Source organism: Tympanuchus pallidicinctus, unplaced genomic scaffold (assembly GCF_026119805.1).
Source record: "Tympanuchus pallidicinctus isolate F22 unplaced genomic scaffold, pur_lepc_1.0 scaffold9, whole genome shotgun sequence".
NCBI classification, from domain to species: Eukaryota; Metazoa; Chordata; class Aves; order Galliformes; family Phasianidae; genus Tympanuchus; species Tympanuchus pallidicinctus.
In genome coordinates this window covers 6,344,893-6,365,870 of record NW_026294813.1, presented here as the reverse complement: position 1 = coordinate 6,365,870, position 20,978 = coordinate 6,344,893, and the positions used below count along the sequence as shown (strand labels likewise).

The following is a 20,978-nucleotide window of genomic DNA, read 5'->3' as shown; positions in this document are numbered from 1 at the left end:
TGGCCAGCATGGTGAAGGTGATCCTTCCCTCTGCTCTGCACTGGTGAAGCCTTACCTGAAGCAATGTGTTCAGATATGGAACTCTCACTATAGGATGGACACAGACCTGTTGGAGCACATCCAGAGGGGGGACACAAAAGTAATCCAAGGGATGGAACACCTCTCCTTCAAGGACAGGCTGAGAGAGCTGGGGTTGCTCAGCCTGGAGAAGAGAATGCTCTGGAGAGACCTTTGAGCAGCCCTTCAGTATCTAAAGGGAGGCTGTAAGAAAGAATGGCACAGGGCCTGTTGTAATAGGACAAGAGAAAATTGTTTCAAACTAAAAGGGGAGATTTATATTGGATATAAGAAAAAAGTTATTAATGATAAAATTGATGAGGCACTGGAACAGGTTGCCCAGAGTTAATGGGTGTCCAATCACTGGAGATGCCCAAAGTCAGGCTAGGTGAGGCTCTGAGCAACCCGATCGACCTGTAGGTGATGCTGTTCATTGCAGGAGTTGAACGAGATGACCTTTAAAGGTGCCTTCCAACTCAGACAATTCTATGATTCAATAAAATTGCATGTCCTGCTGTATCCAAAATGACAGCAAACTGAAAACGGCCAGGTATGCACAGTGACACTCAGGTTTCCTTTCCTCCTCTCAGATTATATCAGCACCCTGACAGGCAGGAGTGCTTAATGACAGAAAATAGCACGTTTGTGAGAGCGATGCATGCCATTCCGATCTTGCAAAACTTGAATCCCCGCCGCACAGCTCGGAGGCTGAAAGAAAAAAGCTTCCAATGGCGGAGGCATCCGAGACCAGGCTGGATTTGCTCGGGCCTCCCCAGGCACGCACGGCCCATGTGATGCCTGCCGCCCGCCTGCCCCGTCCCACCCCTGGGAGCCGCGGCAGGAGGTGCACTGGGCGGGCTGCGGCGCAGCGCATGAGCGGGCGAGCGAGCACATGGAGGCGGGTGCGCCGCCAGCCTCTCAGTAGCTGCGGACATGGAGTGGATGGGGGAGGCGGCGCCCGCCGCGTGAGGCGGCAGGCAGGACGCTGACATCCCTCCGCGCGTTGGACTGCGGAGAACGAGCAGGTAAACGAGGCAGGCTGGGGCACCGGGCATACGCCGCGGTGCGGCGGCTTTCTCCTCCCCTGCCGCTCGCGGACAGCTGCACGGCGCGGCTCGGAGGGAACGAGGGGCTCCGCGCCCCTCAGCTTCTCCCCACGGGGCGGCTCCAGCTCCCGAGGAGGGCCGCCTGGGGGCGGGGACGCCCTCACGCCCGCGCCTCTGGGGCGCGGCCCCCCTCGGCTCTCCGAAGCGCGGGCGGGCGGCCGTGCTCTGCCTCTCGTTCTGCCCGGCCCCACCGGGCGGGCGCGGCCCTCCAACGGCCGACACCTGCGCGGAGGCGGGCGGGCGGGCGGGGCGGGACAGCGGCGGGCCCCGCCCCGCCGCACCTACAGGAGCTTGCCCCGCCCCGCTCCGCCCGTTCCTCCAATGGGCGCCCGCCGCCCGTCCCCCTCCCTACGCCGTTTGCGCAGGCAGCGCCGTTTGCGCAGCGGGCGGGAGAGCCGGCTCCCTCCTTCTTCCCTCCCTCCGCCCCCGCCCGAGTCCCGGGAGCCCGATGTGACCCGCCAGAGAAAATGGCGGCGGCGGCGGGGAATCGCACCTCGTCGTCGGGATTATCCTCTGGCGGTGGCGCGGAAGGGGCCGCCGCCGCCGCGTGCGGGAGCCCGAAGGGCGGCGCGGGCGAGGGAAGCGGCGCCGGGAGCGGCGGGCTGCTGCGGGAGGCGGGCGGCGGCGTCCGGGAGCAGCGCTCCGACTGGCGGCGGAAGCAGCTGCGCAAAGTGCGGAGCGTGGAGCTGGACCGGCTGCCCGAGGCGCCCCTCTTCCTCGCAGCCACACCGGCCGCCACCTCCTCATCGTCGTCCTCCTCCCCTTCGCCGGAGCCCCCCGAGGCGCTGCTGCTGCACTACCTGCCCGGACCCCGCTCCGGCCCCGCCAGCCCCGCCGCCTCCCCCGGCCGCGGCGCCGAGCTCCTGGAGCTGCCGGTGGGCAGCCCCGCGGCCGCCGACCCCGCCGCCGAGAGAAGGATGGAGCCGTCCCCTGCCGTGAGGTGAGCGCGGCGCCGCCGCGGGACCGGGGCAGCTGTCAGCGCGGGGCCGGGAGCGCCGCGGGGCGCAGGAAGCGCTCTGCCCGCGGGGCTGGGAGCAGGCGGGCCGGGCGGCTGCGGGCTTCTTGGGCTGGGGCTGTCCCTGCCTTGCTCCAGGGCGGCCGGGCATCCCGCAGCTTCCCGTGCTGTCCCGGCTGCGCCGAGCTTTTATTTGTTTGTTTGTTTGTTTGTTTGTTTTTAATTAAAAAAAAAAAAAAAAAGTCTTGTGTAGCCGGTTCCGGTCTGCACTGTTCACGGTACTGCAGAATGCGTTTCTCTCGTTCTCATTGAGAGAGGAGAGAATGGCTCTGGAGCGGAAATGTTCGATCTCTTGTTTCAGAGAGAAATCAAAGTTGTTCTGTAGTGGTTACTGTAGGTAATACATCTGAGTGATTTCATCTACCCCCCCGTGAGCTTGTAGCTTTGGCTTGCTGTCTCTGTGCTTGGATTGGTAAATCCAGTATATTGAGGTGTTATAGAACTGCTCACATGCATGTTTCGCCGATTTACGTGCAGACTTTCCGAGTGCAAGCAGTTTAATTGCCTCTGACTTACGCTGGGAAGGGTGGTACACGGAGCATTTCAGTGTACGGGCAGGAGGGCACAGCAGTGCCGTGATGATGTGCAACTGAGCTCCTGCAGGTATCTGACTGTGCAGGGAAGTGCATCTGCACTTCTCCTTTAATGCTGCCTCTCTGTTTATTTGGCTAATTGAACCTTCTGAGAGATCTGTTCCCTATTTAAGAGGTGACGTGTATGCTTTTTAGCTGTGCCCTATGCCAGTTAAATCTCACTGATTCTGTTTTCAACTTCAGCTTACCTTGGGAGTACTGTGTTGAGAGTTGGCTTCTAAAGCTATGTCCTGTTTGTGTGAGTTCTGAGAAATCGTAATGGGTTTGGGGCTGTTTCTAGGGCAGTGCAGAGACACTTGAGATGGTCTGGTCCCAGCAGATAAGAAATCCTCTGTTAGTTACAGAAGGATTAGCAGAAATCTGAAGTATTCAGGAAGGGAAGAAAATCATATGGGTTATAAATTCTCTGACTCTTAGCACCATCATCTCTGTCAACCAGGAAAGTGCAATGTGCTGTGTCTTTTAATGCAACTGTAGCTAGATCCGTAGCTTTCAAAGAAAATGAAGAATTAGTGTCAGAACACAGAATAGGCTGGTGTCTCATGATGATATTAAATGTGATTTAGGCTGGGTATCAGGCTCAGGAAGTTCTGTGTACATCACATAAGTGCTGAAGCACTGACTGTCCATGCTGGCCTGTCCCACGGCAGCAATGACAGAGCAGCTATGGAATTTTTTCCCTTTACATGGACAGATTGCTTACATGTTAAGTACCTGCACTCACAAGTTACTGTTCTGAGTGAGTGTATGGGTTAAAGCCCTTCTGCCCCCCACAAATTCTTTCTGGTAAATGAACACAAAATGTTCACAAATAATGGAGAAAGTTATGTGGCAACTGCTCATCTCCTCACTGTATCACTATGATGAACTCTAAATAGCCTATCATGAAGTATCTGGCAGCTTTAATTGTAACTGTCCTTTGGAAATACTCTAGCAAATCTCAGCAATTCTGCATGTCCTGTTACTAGTTAGCAGATCTGGTCTAGCAGAGGAATAGATATCCAACCTCAAGAAACATCTCTTCTGTCACTGTGATAATAACTTTTTCTAGCGGGAGGGAGTTCTTTGTACTTGAGTAGCAGTGAGCATGTTATATGTTAAATATTAAGTCACTGTGTGGAGTTGTTGCCCAGACGTTTATTAAAAAGCAGGCTGAAGGATGCAATATGCAGAGTTTTTCTTTTTTGTTCTTAAACAGAGTGGCTATGCTTTCCCATAAGATCTACTACTCATTAAACGGTACTGTACTTGCTCCAAAGTCCCCCTGTCAGTCTCCTTGGTATTACAGTCTCTCTCTAAACAGACCTTCTATTTATGCTGGAAGACATGCACAAGCTTTAGAATGAAGCTGTAAAGTGATTTTGACTCTTCTGTGAAGTTGTAAATATCACCCTTTTCATTTACTCTTTTAAGCATTGTACTTGTCACAGGAGCAGATAACGTTTTTGCTAAAAGCTGTGACACTTTTATCTCTTTTTATAACAGTGTAAGGGAAGGGAGTTGTGCTACTGGGAAATACAACTGTGGCATAGAACACTTTAGACTTTTTATTCCTTCTCTGTACTGACTGTATATCGATTTGGTTTATATCAAAAGATCATAGCACTGAGGTCAGTGGTAACTGTATTATGATTTCTTCTTGTTGTACTGTAACATCTGATTTGGGCAGAAATCCACAACAGGAATATGCACCTCTTTTCATTAACTTGAGTTTTAAAGCACTGAAAGTTTAAGTGATGTTTGTTTGTGTCTGAAATTGGTGTGGCTAACGTACTGCATTCCTGACTGCAGAATGAGTTGTACTGCCATAACTCCTCTTTTAAAGAAACAAGCAGGAAGTGCTCTGATTTGTCTGCTCTGTATACAGGGATGTATGACGTGCATGAAAACGCAGCGTTCCAATTTAAAAATGAGTGTGCAAATACAGCAAACGTGTCAGTTCAGCTGCAGGAAAACCAGTGAAGGTATCTGTACTGTTTTCTGCAATTCCTCTTTGGCGCCTGCTAGAGACAGTAAAAACACACTGTGAAACCTGAGTTCTGACTACGTACTTGTGAGTACTTGATAAAGCTTGTTAGTTTGGGATCTGCTTGTAAATTCTAGCACCTTTGGTGACTTCTAAATGAGTGCATGACTACATTAACAATCTGGATTTGGGGCAGTGGACTGGGGACAGCGAGAGCAAGTACAGTTACAACACAGCCAACGTCTGACTTGTGGTTTTTTCTTTCCTCTGAAATGACAACATTCTTGTTTCGTATTCTCGAAATGTACCTTCAGTAAATATATATATATATATATATATAGAGAGAGAGAGAGAGAGAGAGAGAGAGAGACAAAGAGAGAGAGAGAGAGAGCTTTTTTAACTTGACTATTTTCAACTAAGGTGAAATAAAATTATGTGTGTTTAACTGCAGTTCGTAGTGCTAGGTATTTTTCACTGTTTGCTTAAGTAAGCCAGCACGTTCTCTGCTTCTGATTTAAGCTGAATCATACAGTGAGTGGAATTTTACCTCCTATCTCTACAGCTCTGAGCTTGAAAGTATTTCAGGAAGAGGGTCACCCTCACCCATGTCTGATTTTTATCACTCTTAGTTATTGCAAGTGGTGGGGTTCTGCTTAAATGGCTTGATCTGCTATGGCAGTTTCTTTGTTCCTATGCAAAGTAAATAGATTGTAACTAACTAATCTGGAGCTTTCTGTCTGGTTGGATTTAGTGATGCTGTAGGTTCAGTCTTTGCTGTCATTGGCGGAGTCCAGGTACTGTTACAGAGATACCTGAGTGTAGATGTATGCACCTCACCTGAAGTTTCAACACCCCAATGATCCCTTTTTTTTCTGCAGATGAAGATCTGACTGTGCTGAAATACTTGTTTTGTTTGAGGTCAGAGTGAAGGCGGCAGTGCAGCTGTGCCGGAGCATATCCTGGAGTGTGGAGGTGGAAGCGAGCAGCTGGGGTGGGATGGTGCTAGGAAGGCTGCTGTTAGCTTTTGCTGCCTTCCAGTATCTGTGAAATTTGGCTCCAGTTTGTTTAAAATAGAAATTATACATTGCCACATAATTGCCCTTCAAACAAGCTTTCAAAGCTTGTACTTAGCAGTGATGATAAGAGAATGGATCTGCTGTGAGCTCTGGAGTTCCTAATGCTAATATTGGTGTTCTCTGAGAGCTCTCTGTGAAAACCCAAGGGTCATCTTATTTTACTTTGTCGACTCTGCTCTCACTCGAAACTGAAATTACAGTTTATTCTTCTGCTTGAGGCATAGTGGACAGAAACCCTTTAAGGAGGGCTTCATTACTTGTCTCTAGGTGACTGAGAAAAGGCTGTTAAATGGTATATCGTTTCCTGTTGCTTCCGTCCCATTTCATCTCAAACTTAGCATCTGCATATTGCCTCAAATGCTTTCTAGTTCCTGCCTGATCAGAACTTGAAAACCCTGCTCTGTGGTGAATCCTGTTGGGCTTTTTTCCCGTAAGATAAGCTTGAGGATTCTCTGGGGTGTTTTGGGTATGTAGTGTTTCATTTGTTTTTGAAATATCTGTTCTGTTAGATCTTGTCTGAAAAATGTCCTAAACCCTACCCAGTATCTCTAATGGTTAAGAATCATCTTGAAATTGGTATTTTTTTTTTTACCCTTTGTCCGGGGTCTGAAAGAACTTTTGAATTGTTTTAATCACAGGTATTTTTTGCAGAAACATTTTCTCATTTTTCAGTGCTGCTTAGCATCTGACTTCAAGGTGTTTGCAAAATGTTTTTTCCTCCTTTTTCTATGAACTTAGAGTGTCACTGAGTATTTCCATTTTTTTGCTATGAGGTGAAACAGGAACAGCAGTATGAGTATGAGGTGAAACACGAATTACTGTGTCTCGTAGTATCTGAGCATATCTTTTGTGAAGTGTGAACTGTTTGCATAATTCATGTATATTTTTCATCTGCCTTGTCCTAATATTCTGGAATGTAATGGAATTATTGCACCAGGGGACTTCATTTCTTTCCTAGTGCCTCACCCATATTTTGTGCAGCTTTTATTACTAACCTGCTGTTGATGCCTGACCCACCTGCCTCTTAACATATTGGGGTCATTGCGGAAGGTGGCACTGGAGCACTGGAGAGGTGCATTGTCTCCTAGACTAGACTGACATCAGACCAAATCTGATGTCTTGTTTTCTGAGCTCTCCTCATCCTTTTTTGAACATCCTGTCATTTTTCTTTTGAGCAAACTGAACTGATCCTTTGCTCAGCTGTCAGCAGTGATGATTAGGGCCCTTTGTGAGCTGTTAGTTAAAGCTCAAAGGAATGCAACTAATATTCCTTACTTTAACCACAAATATGCATTGCATCTCACTAGTCGTTTCTGTCAAATACTCTCTTACGCCCTGAGGGTTTTTTTTGAATATCCTATATGACCATCATGTTTTTCTGCAAGATTTTTCCTCTTGGATACTGAAAGGAATTGGAAGTACTGAAGGAAACAAATCAAAATTGTGAAAATAGTATTTTGAGAAATGAATTTATTGAGTTTTAAAACAAATTATTAGTGCTACCTCCCATTCTGCTAATAATAAATGCGTATAGAATTTTGTTTTCATAGTTCTTTAAACATGGAACTTCATAAGCTACTTAATAATACAGTCTCCCCAGTACCTTCAGGTAATATTTGTCTGAATCCAAAGAGTCATAAAATGCAAATATCTGCAGTGTGTGATGATTCGTGCTGTGACCTCCCATTTGTGGTTCATATAGAGTTTACTGACCTTGTCAGATTAATACACTGTAGCAGGCAAGTGTTTGTTTATTGTCATGGCCAAGACAATATTCTAATTGCTTTGAATCATGACAGAGTAATTTCTGTTCACTAAATGTTGTACTTTGAAAGCTCATTTGTAGTCAGGGACAGTTCTATCAATGTATTACAGTATTCTTTTGCAATTTTTTCCCGTTTTTAGACTGCTGAGTTGTAATGTTTGGCACTAATATTCAATTTTTTTTTTCTCTTGTTGCAAGTTAAGTTTGCCACCAGATATGTAATCAGAATTGTAAATGTTCCTGTAAAATACATCTGAAATGTTTTTTCACTAAAGTAAATATCGATACAGATGCCTAGCTCCTGACTAAGGATTTGTTTGCTTGATCTGTGAAAATATTGCAGTTGTGATTAGTGTGGAAATTCACTTTAATAGTGTTAATGTGTTCTTAAAAATTTGGGAAGTATATCTGCCATCTTAAGGATTTGTAGTTCTTGCAAATTATGCTGATTTTTGATAGAAATAAAATGTGTGATGGTGCCTATGATTGTGTGAGGTTCTTTCTGAGGAATTTCGATCCTGAGATGGAAATGCGAACAACTGGCTTTTAAACAGCGGGCCTGGATGGAGTTTTTCTTAGAACTCCAATGTAAATATGAATATGCATAAGTTAATTTTTAAAAAGATCTATCAACAGCATCTTGTAGTTCTGGAAAACAAGCCTTTCTGTGCGGAGCAGGCATGACATTGCTGTGGTATATTTAGCTGTAAGCCGTGCGTTCATTTGCAGTGAACGGTTCGATGCACGCTGCACTCTGGGGGAACACCAGGTGCCCCAGCCTGCAGGGAGCACATGGCTTCCAACCAAAGTGTGGAAACACGTTCTTCCATCCTGCAGAGCTGCCTGCCCTGCAGCTGTGCCTGCTGGAACATGCTGAGCAGGCTTTCTCTTCATCTCAAGGATCTTCCTCTCCCACTTCTCCCACTCCGTGTTGCCTTGTTCACGCCACCAGGCCTTTTCCTAAAATTAACTGGGATCTCCTGTGGTCCCCTGACAAAAACTTGTTCAGAGCTAGAGCTGTGTGTTTCCTGTTCCTGAAGAACAAGGGTATGGTAGGAAGAAGTCCTGAAGCCACACAGATTGTTTTCTGTATTTGTTTTAAATCTGCATTACAGGAAGGAGGGGAAGGAGCTCTCTCCCCGCCTTGTGTATGAAAGCACAAGACCAATCTCCTTAAGCCACGCAGATCTCTGGCAGACAGTAGTGTAGATAATCTGCAGGGTTGTCATTGTAGGAATATGTTGTGCCAAAACTGATACAGAAAAGATGGAATGACTGGTGGTTTTCAGTTCTCTCACTGTGAAATTTGATATGCAGACTGACACTGAAACTGCCCTTTTTTTTTTGGGGGGGGGGGGGGGAGGGGGGGGGGGAGCAGAGTAGTGAATTGAGTAGTAAAATATTTTAGATTAAACTAAGAAGCCTCCCATCTGTGCGAAGTTGGAAAGTGCCTTCATGTAGGAATGTGTTAAGTATTGTAAACAGATATTCACTGACATCCTTAGCTTGCTGAGGGGAGAGAAATGTTAAGGACTGACAAAGTGTTTAGTTCAGGTGACACAGATTCAGAATCGGTGCTGTGCCTGGTCATCTGGCTTCTGCTGGAGGTTGATGTGCCTTTCTGTGAGGGAACAGCAGGTCAGATGGAAGAGGATCAGCAGGTATTAAGGAAACTCTCCTCTTCTAACTCGGAAATTCTATCGTCTGGTTGCTGTCTCAGATGCCAGAGAACTTCTTGGCTCCACTGAAAAATGTTACTGCTCATTTCAGCTTTACTGTTTGCAGTGAAAGATTTGATTCCTAGCAGAAGAAAGCTTTTTCCTTGTACAGGTATTACAAGGGCAGATATGTCCAAGTGACTGTCTTGGAACTGGAGAGCATGACAGAAGAATTCAGAGGGAGCAGAGAAGTAATAAACAGGAGCTAGTTCCACGCACCTGAGACCCATACTACTTTATGCCAAGTTTTTTTTTTCTGTCCAAATGAGAAGTAAGTCAAGGTTTGCTGACTGCAGTCCTAATCTACCCTTCAAATCCTGTTTCACCACCTCAGAGGGAGATACACTTCCCTTTCTGAAAGGAAACAGAAATGTGAAAGCTTTTAGCTGAAAGCTGCCCAATGAGATCTTGATGCCATCTTGTTCACGTGCTTGCACTTTGTACTCTCATACTGATGCTAGTGATTTTCCCTGCCCATTATTCTGTATATAAAGCAGTTTTAGTGAGAATGTTATGGGCCTTTAGGAAGGCTGGTGTTCCTCAAAAGAGCACTGTCTTTACACAGATCCGTTCTATTTTCTCAAATTAAATAAAATGAAACTAATTACATTGTTTGATAGTCATCTTTTAAACTCATTTGAAGTATAATTACACTTGGCCTTGAAATTACCAAATATAATTGATAATTTACATTGCAAAATTCTGAAGTATAGATTAGCTCTGTACAGTATGCCTGCATATTATAAGAAGAGCAGGATTGCTGAATCTTCACTCATCTCTTCTATTCACGTAGCTTAGTTCCTGCATGTTCAGGTACAATGGTAAACCGTCTTGTCCCAGCAAATATGCTGAAGCATATCATTCCCCTTAGTACCTCAGCAGAAAATTAGTATGCTGTGCTGTTTGCTTGTTCTGACTTGTGTGTGTGTGATGGTATTTTAGTTCTGCTACCAGTAAAGGTGCTCAGTGAAGCCAAGTGGGGAAAAACAATGGCTTCAGTATTTTGAAATCAGCTATGTATGAATCGCATTGATATATTTTAAAAGTTACTGCAAATGGAATAAATATCCAGTGCCAGGGCAGGCCACTTGCAGACCCTGGGAATCAAGACTGCTGGGAAGAGCACAGTCAAGAGATTTTAGGCTTTTGGCTTCCTTTCAGCCCACAAAGTAGACTGCTGAGAAGCTAGAAAGGGTAACCAGCAGGAAATCTGCCAGCCTCTGCCATGTCAACTAAGTTCCTATGGAACTTCATCAAATTGGGTATCTGACTTTTTTGTTACTTGATAAATATCTTTTTAAAAAGGAAGTATTTCTTTCCAGGCTGCAACTTAGCTGTTCTCATAAGTATTTCCATAGCCTTTAGCAATACTCACGAATGTAGAAATATATTAAGAGCTAAATAACTGTATGCAGCTGGGACTGGAAGAAAAACACAGATTTTTATCTTATGATCAACCTCCTAGTTAAACCCCGATGCAATTGTGGTGCCCTAGAGGCCCATGTGGGATTCATTGTAAGCAAGTGTCCTTGTGTTGTGTATCTAACTGGTTTGTGATACTGGTGCACTAGGCAGAGGTAAAGCAGTGTTTGTCACAAAGTAGGTGATGCTTCTTTAATCTGGGTTTCACTCAAAACTTGAATCCCAACTCATGGAAACCAGGACCCAGGTTATCACCGTGTCCACCATGGAGTTGCATTTGATGCTTGCAGTGCTCTAAGTGAAACTTCTCCGCTCATGAGCACCATCAAGCTACTGTCAGCAGGGCTCTGCTAGCATGATACTTATTGTGTTTGCAGTAACCGCTGTTCATGTTGTGCTCCCCAGCTGCATAAAAGCTTTGTATGGAGTTTATAAGATTTATCAGAGGTGCCTTTTTATGGCTTATCAGAGGTGACAGAACTTTGATGCTTCAGGTATCTTTCAGATGTTTCTTGGTGGCTGCTATCTGAAGATGAGAACTTACGGTGGTAAGAGCTTTGTGTGCTCTGTCTGTGGTTCAGACAAGAATAGCTCCAAAGAGCAGAGAAGCAAAGGCTTGAGTACAGAAGCGTGACTGAAAGAAAATGAAAGGAAGTGGAGGAGGTAACACGTCAGTTAATGGGATACTAGCATGAAAAAAAAAGGGACTGAAAAAGGAGAAGCTGTTAACTGAAAGCCAGGGAATAAAGGAGTGTATAAGTAAGCTGAAAAACAGCAAAGTAGTGAGTTAGAGAGAGGTGGCAGTAGGGCAGTTGGTTATCCTGAGAGGAACTGAAAGTGGAGGAAAGGAGCTAGAGGATATGGAGTGAAGGCTTAAGGACTGAGAACACAACTCCACAGAGTCTTAGAGGAAATGGAAGTACACACAAAGCCTTGTGCATCTATGACTGGGGAGCTGGGAGAGTTTTCAAAGGGTGCTTGAAATAAGAAAATTTGAGAGGAAAGCACCTATAGAGCTTGAAGGAAGGAAGGATGCAAGATGTTGCTGCAGTACGTGTTACGAAAGCAAGCCCTCCTTGTCTAGCAGAATCTCTGTGAGTAAATGAGTATTTAAATTTGAGTGTATTTAGCACTTACAGATGGCTGTCTAGTTTTTGTTAGTAGTGTTTGGATGCATGGTGATTTGAGAACAATCTATAAATTGTGTATTTGTATCACAGTTAAAAACCTGAATTCAAAAGTTACAACAAAGGAAGAAAATGATTTTCTTTTTTCTTTTTTTTTTTTTTTTTTTTTTTTTTAGTTTGATATGCCTACAGCTTCTTTAACTACTAGTAATTATACTTTAGGAGTCATAGGATTTTTGAGAAAACACTCTTTTCCAGTTCAGGACTGTAAGGGAAAGACCACTGAACACACTAATTTTCCCGTTTACTGTTTTTACAAAATATATACTGAGTTTCTCTGATCTTAAAGCTGAAGCACCTACACATCTCTTTGATTTGCACATCTGGTGAATTGGCTTAAAACAAAGCCGGAAATAGCTGGGAGCCCAATATAAGCAAGTGCTGCATGTTCAGGTCAGAGAAACCGTCTAGGCGGAAGAGCTGTTCTGGTTCTACTGGTGGGACCAGCTGAGCTTTGTCTCCCCTCCGTGGGGAGAAATACAGCTCATGTTACAGGAGCTGGTACTTCAACAGGGCATGCCTTTTTAATTTCTGTTTAATCTTTGGGACAGAAGATGCCATGTCTCCCCTCTCTGGATTTCAAAATACTTTTATGTAACCACTGCGATGACAAATTTATGACTTGATGGAGGCACAAAGCAGGCCAATGGATCTTGTCCTGAAGAAATGCTTAAAACTAGATTTTCTTGTTTGAAGCCGCAAGTATCTAGCAGGTAAGCATAAATGCAGTTGAATTTCTCGTTGCAGTTATTATTAGCCAATTTAGGTGGTTATTTTGCTGTTTTTCAGGGATAGAGTGTCTGTCCGATCTTTTCGTTCTTTACAAACAGTTTTAGATAATAGAACAGTCATGGATGTGGCTCTGGGCAGCCCGGTTTAATGGTTGGCGATCCTGCACATGGCAGGGTGATTGAAACTAGATGATCTTTGAGATCCTTTTCAACCTGGGCCATTCTGTGATTCTGTGAAGACTTGGTCTTTCTTTCTTGTGAGCTCCCTTTGGAGAGCCAATATGTCACTTTTGCTCCTGAATGTTCACTGTCTGCTTTGTTGCATTTCTGAGCCTTATTGTGGCGAGGTTGGCATTTTGATACCTAAGAGGAAGTAGAAAATGATACAATCTAGGTCTAGCACTGTTACTCCTTTCCATGTTCAAATAAACGACATGTTTTTATAACTGGGAGGGGAGAAATTTGGCTCTTAAGAAGGAAGTGGCCAGTATAAATAGTTCTTAGCATTTCAATTTTTGATAAGGATTTGTTGGGATACTGTATGTTTCTTTGCAGTCACTAAAGTAATCTGTAATTATGTGATTTACAATGCTTAACTCTTCTGGTTTCAGAAGTTATGAATGGACAGTCGGTATAAGTTGTGAGGACTGTGCTATTCTGTAATCATATGGTATCTTGCGTTAATTTTTTTGTAGATGAGTGGCTGGCTGGCTAATGTTTAATCCAGACATCCTCAGCAAGTAGATGGAAAAGCTCTCTTTTGAAGGTGTTGGCCTTTCCTGTTTGCAGTGGTCAGAGATGCAGCTTGGGTCTTGTTTGTTGTTAGAAATATAACTTAAGCTGTCTGTGCTGTTGTTTTCCAGCACATAATTGTTTGACAATGCAACCTTCATTTTTTTTGTAGGATCTGGACTGAAGTCAGCCTCGCTCCAGTTTAGTTTCAAAGACTACTTCTTCCTTCTGGTATCTGAGTGGGCTTGGGGTCAGTCACATTAGTCTTAGATTTAGTGTAGCAGTTAATCCAGTCAGTGACATCAGTCTTCAGCTTCTAGCTCACGGTCAGGCCACTTTCAGCAACTAGTGTGAGATTAACCTTTGGAGGAAAGGTATTTCTGTAAACAATCTACTGTTGAGACACCAGAGCATGACTTTGCTTCATGCACAGACTTCCCCAACTCTGGTTCCAGTAGTATTTCCTGGAAACTAGCTTTTATTTCTGCTCTTATATATGTGGTGTAGTTTTGCATTGATCTGGAAAGTTCTTGTGCACCTGTTAAGAGAAATGAGCCTGCTGCTTTCTCAATTATTATCCCATTTTTGAGAGGCTGCTGTTGTGGTACAAGTCCTCAAGATAAGAAGTAAAGTGAGTTAAAGCTGTCTTTAGTCATAAGAATGGTTGCATTAGCTTTGAAACCTTTACTTAATCCTAATAAGTAATCTACTCTGTATCAAAGAAATGTTTTTGTATCTTTTTTTGTACACTTTTCTCATTTAAATGTCTTTCAGAATAGTATGTTTTTGAGTGATTTTATTATCAGCATATTTCAGAGGTGCTTTGGTGACAGTAAATGTTTCCATGTTCTATTCATGCATTGATTTATCAAAATTCTTCCTGTAGTTGCTTAATACTAAAGCACCTTCCAAAGTTGTAAGAGATGTTTATTTTTTGCACTTCTTTTAACAACTTCTGATACAGAACTTTTGTTTCGTAGCAAAGTATAGAAAATGAGTAATGACATTCTAATAAGAGCCCTGGACAAATGATGGGGTAAATTTCTTGATATATCATGATAACACGAATTGCTTTTTTTAACTCTAAGTTTGAAAGTCCTTTCAGAAGAGTCATAACAGAGCAGGGTGGTCACAGACAGAACTACAGTAATAGAGCTGTGAACATCCCAGAGCGTTCCGTAATCCACTGTTTGGTTTGTTGCTTCTTTATCCTTTCATATGCTGAAGCACAGCTGAGTAAAAGCTGTCTTTGTGGCACCTCTGGAAATTCAGATTCAGTTGTTGGTATTAATTTCTTTCTTCGTCTCCCCCCAAAATCAGATAGTATACTTCATAATTGTAAAAGCAGAGAAGGACCATCTGCGTAACGTCTCATAGTCTTTTGCACTGTTTCAACAGGTAATGAGCAATTCATGCTTAAAATTTTTGTTCTCTGTTTCCAGGTTAATATGTTATGTACCTGTGGCACCACTGAAAATCATGGCAAAACCGCTGGTGATCTCTCTCTGTTTGGAAAACGTGCCCCAAAGAATGATATTAACAGCCAGTTTGATTTCAGTGGGACGTGGAGCAGTATTGCATTTTAAAAAATAATTTAAATGCTCCACAATGTGTAACTTTGGAATGAGAACAGCTACAGTAGATTTTTCATCTTTGCTATGTTTTCTTTCAGAGTGGTTGCACTGAAGCTAGTTTAAGGTTTTAGTTGATGTTTATTAAGGAAATGTAATAGATAACTACCTAAGAAGTCTTCTCCTATATTGTGAAAGTGTCTGTGTGACATATTAAAGAAACTTTCTGGCTAACTTCTAATCTTCAGTCTGCTACTGATTTTTACATGGGTTCTCACATAGATTGTCCAAGAGTGGGCAACATGCTATGCACTGAGATACTTCAGTTCTGTTCCCTCAAGAAATGCTTATGAAACTTCTGGAGGAAAGCTTATAAGGCAAATCTGAAAACTTAATCTTTCCAAACAAGAGTGCAAGTTCTTGAAAATAAGTAGCTTCTATCTCCATTTTCCTTAAGTAAAATAGCTATGGCTGTTTGCTGCTGGCCACTAAAATCTGGGTGTTGACTTCAGGGTAGAGTGAGCTGGATGTTGTGAAAGATAATTTTTTGTAACAGATTTGTTGTTTTGGAAATGGTGGAGGTCCACAGTATTTCTTCTCCCTAAGAAGTGGTAAAAATGTTTTGCTTTCACGTTACTCCCTAATAAATATAACTTCTATGAGTTAATGCTCCTTGTTTCATTTTATTCATATCCAGTTGGATTTTTATGCACTGTAATGTCATTTACTCAGTATCTCAGCTTTTTGCCAAGTAACTGTCATGTTCTCCCCCACAAATCAGTACTGTCATTTTTAAAGGTGGGTGTCATCCTGGAAGAAGACAGTCAAGGATATAGCTAAAGGCTCATGCAAAATAAATTGCTCAATTTACATTTGGTTTGAACTTAGGTTTATAGTTCTGCAGTTCTGTTGCTGATAATTGAGCTATACGTTTTTCTCGAGATGAATGAATTTTCCAATGTTTTCTTTTTTGAGCACTATTTAGAATTGCTTATGCAGAAGGTGAAGGTTAAGATTTCAAGTACATCTGAATGGTACAGTTAGTTACTTAAACCTGATAGAGATTTCAAAAGCTGTTGGTGCTGCTGAGGGTTCCATTGAAGTGACACAGGTTATATAGAGTTGAGAGCACTCAACTCTAAGAAAATTAATGTGCTTGCACTGAATTTGAAGTTGGAAGTGATTAAGAGCCTTCCAAGAATAATGGCAGAATCGTACTTGTCTCAAAAGTGTAACTTGCTTGAGATGCCTTCTGCTAACCTTCTGTATTTGGAAAGGGACTAGATAGCTTTTTGTTCACATGCCAGATTATTAAAAAGTTATGACAGGGCTTTGAACAGACATACAAGATTCAATCAGCATTAGTTTAATTTCTGTTATACCACTGAATTAAGATTAATCAGAGTAATTTCAGAAGGCAGACTAAGACACACTTAGTAGCACAGATTTCAGTCCTTCTAGTTTTATGATACCATGATGTTTAAACTACTAGGAGTTTTGATGATAATTTGTTATTAAATGGAAACAGGAACGTACTGCAGGAGCATATGCACTAGCTTCAGAAAATCCTCTTAAAACAGCAGTACAGAAAATGAATTATTTCATGAGTTTTATGTTGTGAAGTGGTTGAGGAACTCTTTCAGCATACTAGCAAAGTGAAATGTCAAAATCTACAAATTACCAGGCTTCTGTACTTCCTGTATGAGATAGTGGTTTCACAGACAGCCTCTGAACGTATACTATGCAGTTATGCGTTTGTTTCTGACAGCAGGATGTGGAGAGAGAAAGAAAAAGGTCTTGGCTTTACTGAAACTCTGGAGCTAGATCAGCATTGTCCTTTATGCTCTATTCTCTTTTTGCCTTTATTGTAGGCATACATTTCAAGTGTGTTCCATCTGTTATTCTTCATTATGTGAAACAGTAGGGTGAAAGTTGAGGGTAGATATTTCTGTAATTGGGATCTGTATTAGATTTTCAGAGGATAGTGTTTTTTCATGTTTTTTTCCATTTCCTTTTAACTGAAAGCACAGACCCTCAAGGAATACATTTTTTTAAATTAATTCTGTAGTTGCAAGATGTAATTAAATCTTGTTTTGTGAATGCAGTCAAAATAAACTGAAAACTTCCTTCTAATAAATGAAGCCCCTAGATGGAACCCATCTTTATTATTTTGAAATGTGAGATTTAAAAATATATATATATATTTTCTTCCTTAATTCTATTAATTTCTAGACTTAGTACCTGTCATTTTTAATCCCTTACCCTTGAAAATATTTTTAATAGTATCTGCTGTCAGGAGATGTTATAAAGTATCTGGGTTTATTTTCGGGGGTGAGTTCTTAAATTTTTAGAGTTGAAAAAATTGCGGGATCATAGTTTGCTTTCATTATAGATGTAGAACTGTTAGCCTCCAGGTTGCTGTGTGACTTTGATCAGATACCATTTGCACTGTATTTCATGTCTGAGTTAGAAGGGTGTCCTGGCTATACAAGCATGAAAACACAGCATTTGCCATTAAGTGAAAATTCTAGAGGCCACTTTTAAAGAGTAAAGGTTAAAAAGAAAAGTGGGAAAGAAGAACAGTTTTTAATTTCCATTGCTCAGTGGATTCAGCATTGTAGTTCCTCTTTTTTTTTTTTTTTTTAAATCTTTGAGAAGTTTAATTGCAATCAAAATGGCTAGAGAGGAATCAGAGTGGATCTCTTGTTCCTGAGCAGTGACGTAGTTGATATCTATCAAGAAAATTTCAGGCTCAGTTAAGTAAGGATTGTCTTTTAAACCTGTGGAGTAGGTTGTTTTCATGAGGGGTTCAGCTCCAACTCAGGGGAGTGAATGAAGTTGTAAGAATGATGATAGGGTGGCATACTTGCCTGTATTGGCAATTAACTTCACACCAAAAAAAGCTTCTATGCTTCTGTCTCCTACCTCAGCTTATTTCATTGCGTTATTAACAAGCACGAAGCTTACCGTCCAGCTTGGGCATGCATTGCTATGGAACTAGTGACAGTAACAAGATAGTTCAATAATTTGAAGACCATTTTTTGTAACCTACTGTAAGTTAGAAACTGTGGGTGCACTTTCATGGAATAACATGCAGAGGAAGAATCTGTATAGGATTTTGAACAAAAATTCAAATGCTGGACTGATTTCCTTTAACTTTCTCTGGTATTTTTCCATATTTAGTGTTGTTTGCTTAGAAAATTGCTTAATTGCTTTGCAGGGCATATTAGGATAGCTCTGTCTTTTGATTTCATTATAAGTCCTATATATGTTTTATATTAGAGGACTTGCTTTTGATGAAGAAATCAGTTTGTGAAGTGCTGAAGGAAATGATAATTAATTTATCGTATTGATCGCTGGTTTTGTTGCTTTGGCTAAATTTCATCCTGCTTTGTTTGTGATAATATTGAATTTAAGTTGATGCTGTTACGTAGATGTGAATGCTTCTGTTTGCTTATGGGTTCTTGGAATGAGGATGGGGAGCGGGAGATCAGTGTGTGTAGTTTGCTCTGCATGTGATGTCCAATGAACCTAAAGGTGGTGGTTAGCACATGGAAGCCTGCTGCTCCTTGCACTGTAACTCGCATCTCTCAGATTAGCTAGTGTTTTCCTTTGCCATTTTTGTCTGGATGCTTTGGACACTAGATTTCTTCTGTAAAGAGGATAATTTTGTAAGGTAAATGTTTGCATTTTATGAACAGTGAAATAAGTCATCCTTCTCCACTGAAAAAAAGCAGATCTGAATTTCTTGTTCCTAAATGAGCTATTAAGAAAAAAAAAAACAAAAAACACAAACACTCTAAGTCTCACAAGATAAACTGCAGACAAGAAGTGCCTTGTACTTTGAGCTCTCCTCATGCAGCTGAATCTTTTAGTTCCTGTTGAGTTTGCCATGGAGTTGATGCAAGGGGACTGAAGGCTTACTGTAAAGAACACTTTCCTATGAATGTGCTCTGTGAGAGAAAACAAAGTGCGGATCTCCATCCTAATATTTCCTGCTGTTTTCTTAATATCTCTGCTCTAGTAAACTGTTCATCACTTAAGCAGGTCTTCAAGGAGAAGCTGGAGTGCAACAGATTGTGCCATATAGCAAAACACAGGTCTGTGCTGATCATATGTATTAACTTTATTAAACTGGTTTGTACTTCGAGTCAGCTGTGTACTGTGCAGTTCATAACAATTCAGTGTAAAAGTCACGTAATGCTGTTTGTCACACACATTTCCCTTCTTATAGTTGTTAAAACAAGCAGCTGTATTTCTGCATTGTCCAAACCAACCACTTTGTTGTTTTGTTTTCTGCTGTTGTAGTTTGAATGTAAGAATCCATAGAAAGGGCATTGCTACGTAAAATGTGCTCAGGCATCAAGGCAGCTGATAAAAATAATGACTGTTTCCCAGATTTCTGCCTCCCATGAGCTGAGATCTTGTGTTACACAGGAATGAGAGGGGGGTTTTCTTAGTCAGGAGAATCTGAATGAGTGCAGCTGACTCCTGCACAGTGAGCTTTCATTTTCCACTTCCACAAGGTGGGAATTCCTTCTGAAGCCTTCATTAACTTCCACTAGTAAATTTGTCTTCATGCGTTCTGTATCTGAAGTACAACTTTCGTAGGTCTATCAAACCTTCTGCATTTGTCCTTTCAATATTTATGTTTCACAGAGAGAATTGACATTCACCAGGAAAGATGCATTTAATCTATTCTGTTCAGGCTTTGGGAACAGACTGCTTTTTGTTATTTATGCTTTCAGGAATTTGGGTTATGTTTTTAATTATCTTTAATTCTGATGTACACTTTCCTTCATAATTGTGGTACCATTTTCAGGGTGATAATGAAACAATATCAGCATCCAGGTACATTAATCTATTCCTGTCAGCCTATTACATGTTGAGAAAGTGACTTAATAGTTTAGATAGTTTTGCAAGGCAGGAAATTACAGGGCTCTTATGCTTTGTCAGTAACTTCAATGCTTACAGCAGGAAGAATTGCTAAGATCCCTAAGAATGTGTTCCAAGGGAAAAACACATGGTGTCTCCCTTCTAGTTTCAACACTTGTAAGGAAACTGGTTTAAGTGGCTTAAAAATGCAGTAAACTTAGCAACTCCTGTAAGCTGTCAAAAATACACATCTTCTGATTAGTTCAGGTATGATGTCTTTTCAGAAGCCATGGAGCAATCAAACCTTCTTTTGAAGACTACATTGCTATAGTATAGTTACCATAGAGAAAAGCCTTCATGAACTAAAACTTGCATTCCTTGCTCTGCTGTTTGGAGCTGTACATATTTGCTCCCCAAAAAGTAAGGAGAATTCCTCACTGTGGGTTTGATCTGTTGAGTGAAACATTCATTGGATTCAGAATATATGAGATGCCCTAACTGTAAGTACTGTGTGTCTCTTCATCCACCTCTGCTTTACAGGGAAAAAAACTTGGAGGAAAACTAAGGTGGTCAGATATGCGTGTGTGTGTGTGTATATATATGTGTATATCTATATATATATGTATATATACGTATATATATGTGTATATTCGTGTATGTATATATATATGCGTATATATAGGTGTATATACGTATGTATATATATGTATATATACACATTTCTGGGTAGTGCTGTCTGTATGTCTTCTGGAAGTGTGGAGGACTACTGACTCCAGTGAGTTAACTATGTTGTGGGTTGGTTTTATTTGTTATTTCGGGGTAGTTGGTTCTTTGTGTGTTTTGTTTTGTTTTGTTTTTGTAGTTTAAATGTATTTGTGCTTAATAGCTTTTCTGAGCATTGAGGAAAGCAGAGCCTGTACCTTATGTTTTCCTCCCCAGATCTATTTGGGAGCTAAGCTGTATGTGTCTGTGGGAATTCTTCAAAGTTACTGCATCTGCAGATCTCCCATTTTCTGTTTGCTGTCTGTGGGGTTTTGTTCTCCAGCCTTCACTTAAATGCAAACCATTGTGTAAACTGCGTGAAATAATAAACAGTGTGCATATGTATCTAACATATCTTTATGTACTACAATTAATCTTGGCTAACAGCAATCTTTGTGTTCT

General features: G+C 41.9%; 1 protein-coding gene across 1 annotated transcript in view; it reads left to right on the top strand.

Annotated features, from left to right (window-relative positions):
* The first annotated feature begins 1,484 nt into the window (after window positions 1-1,484).
* Window positions 1,485-20,978, top strand: part of MAP3K1 (mitogen-activated protein kinase kinase kinase 1) — a 57,420-nt gene continuing 37,926 nt past the window's right edge. Inside the window, 2 exon segments of the mRNA XM_052670403.1 lie at window positions 1,485-1,569; window positions 1,572-2,103. Coding sequence (XP_052526363.1) covers window positions 1,485-1,569; window positions 1,572-2,103 — 617 coding nt within the window.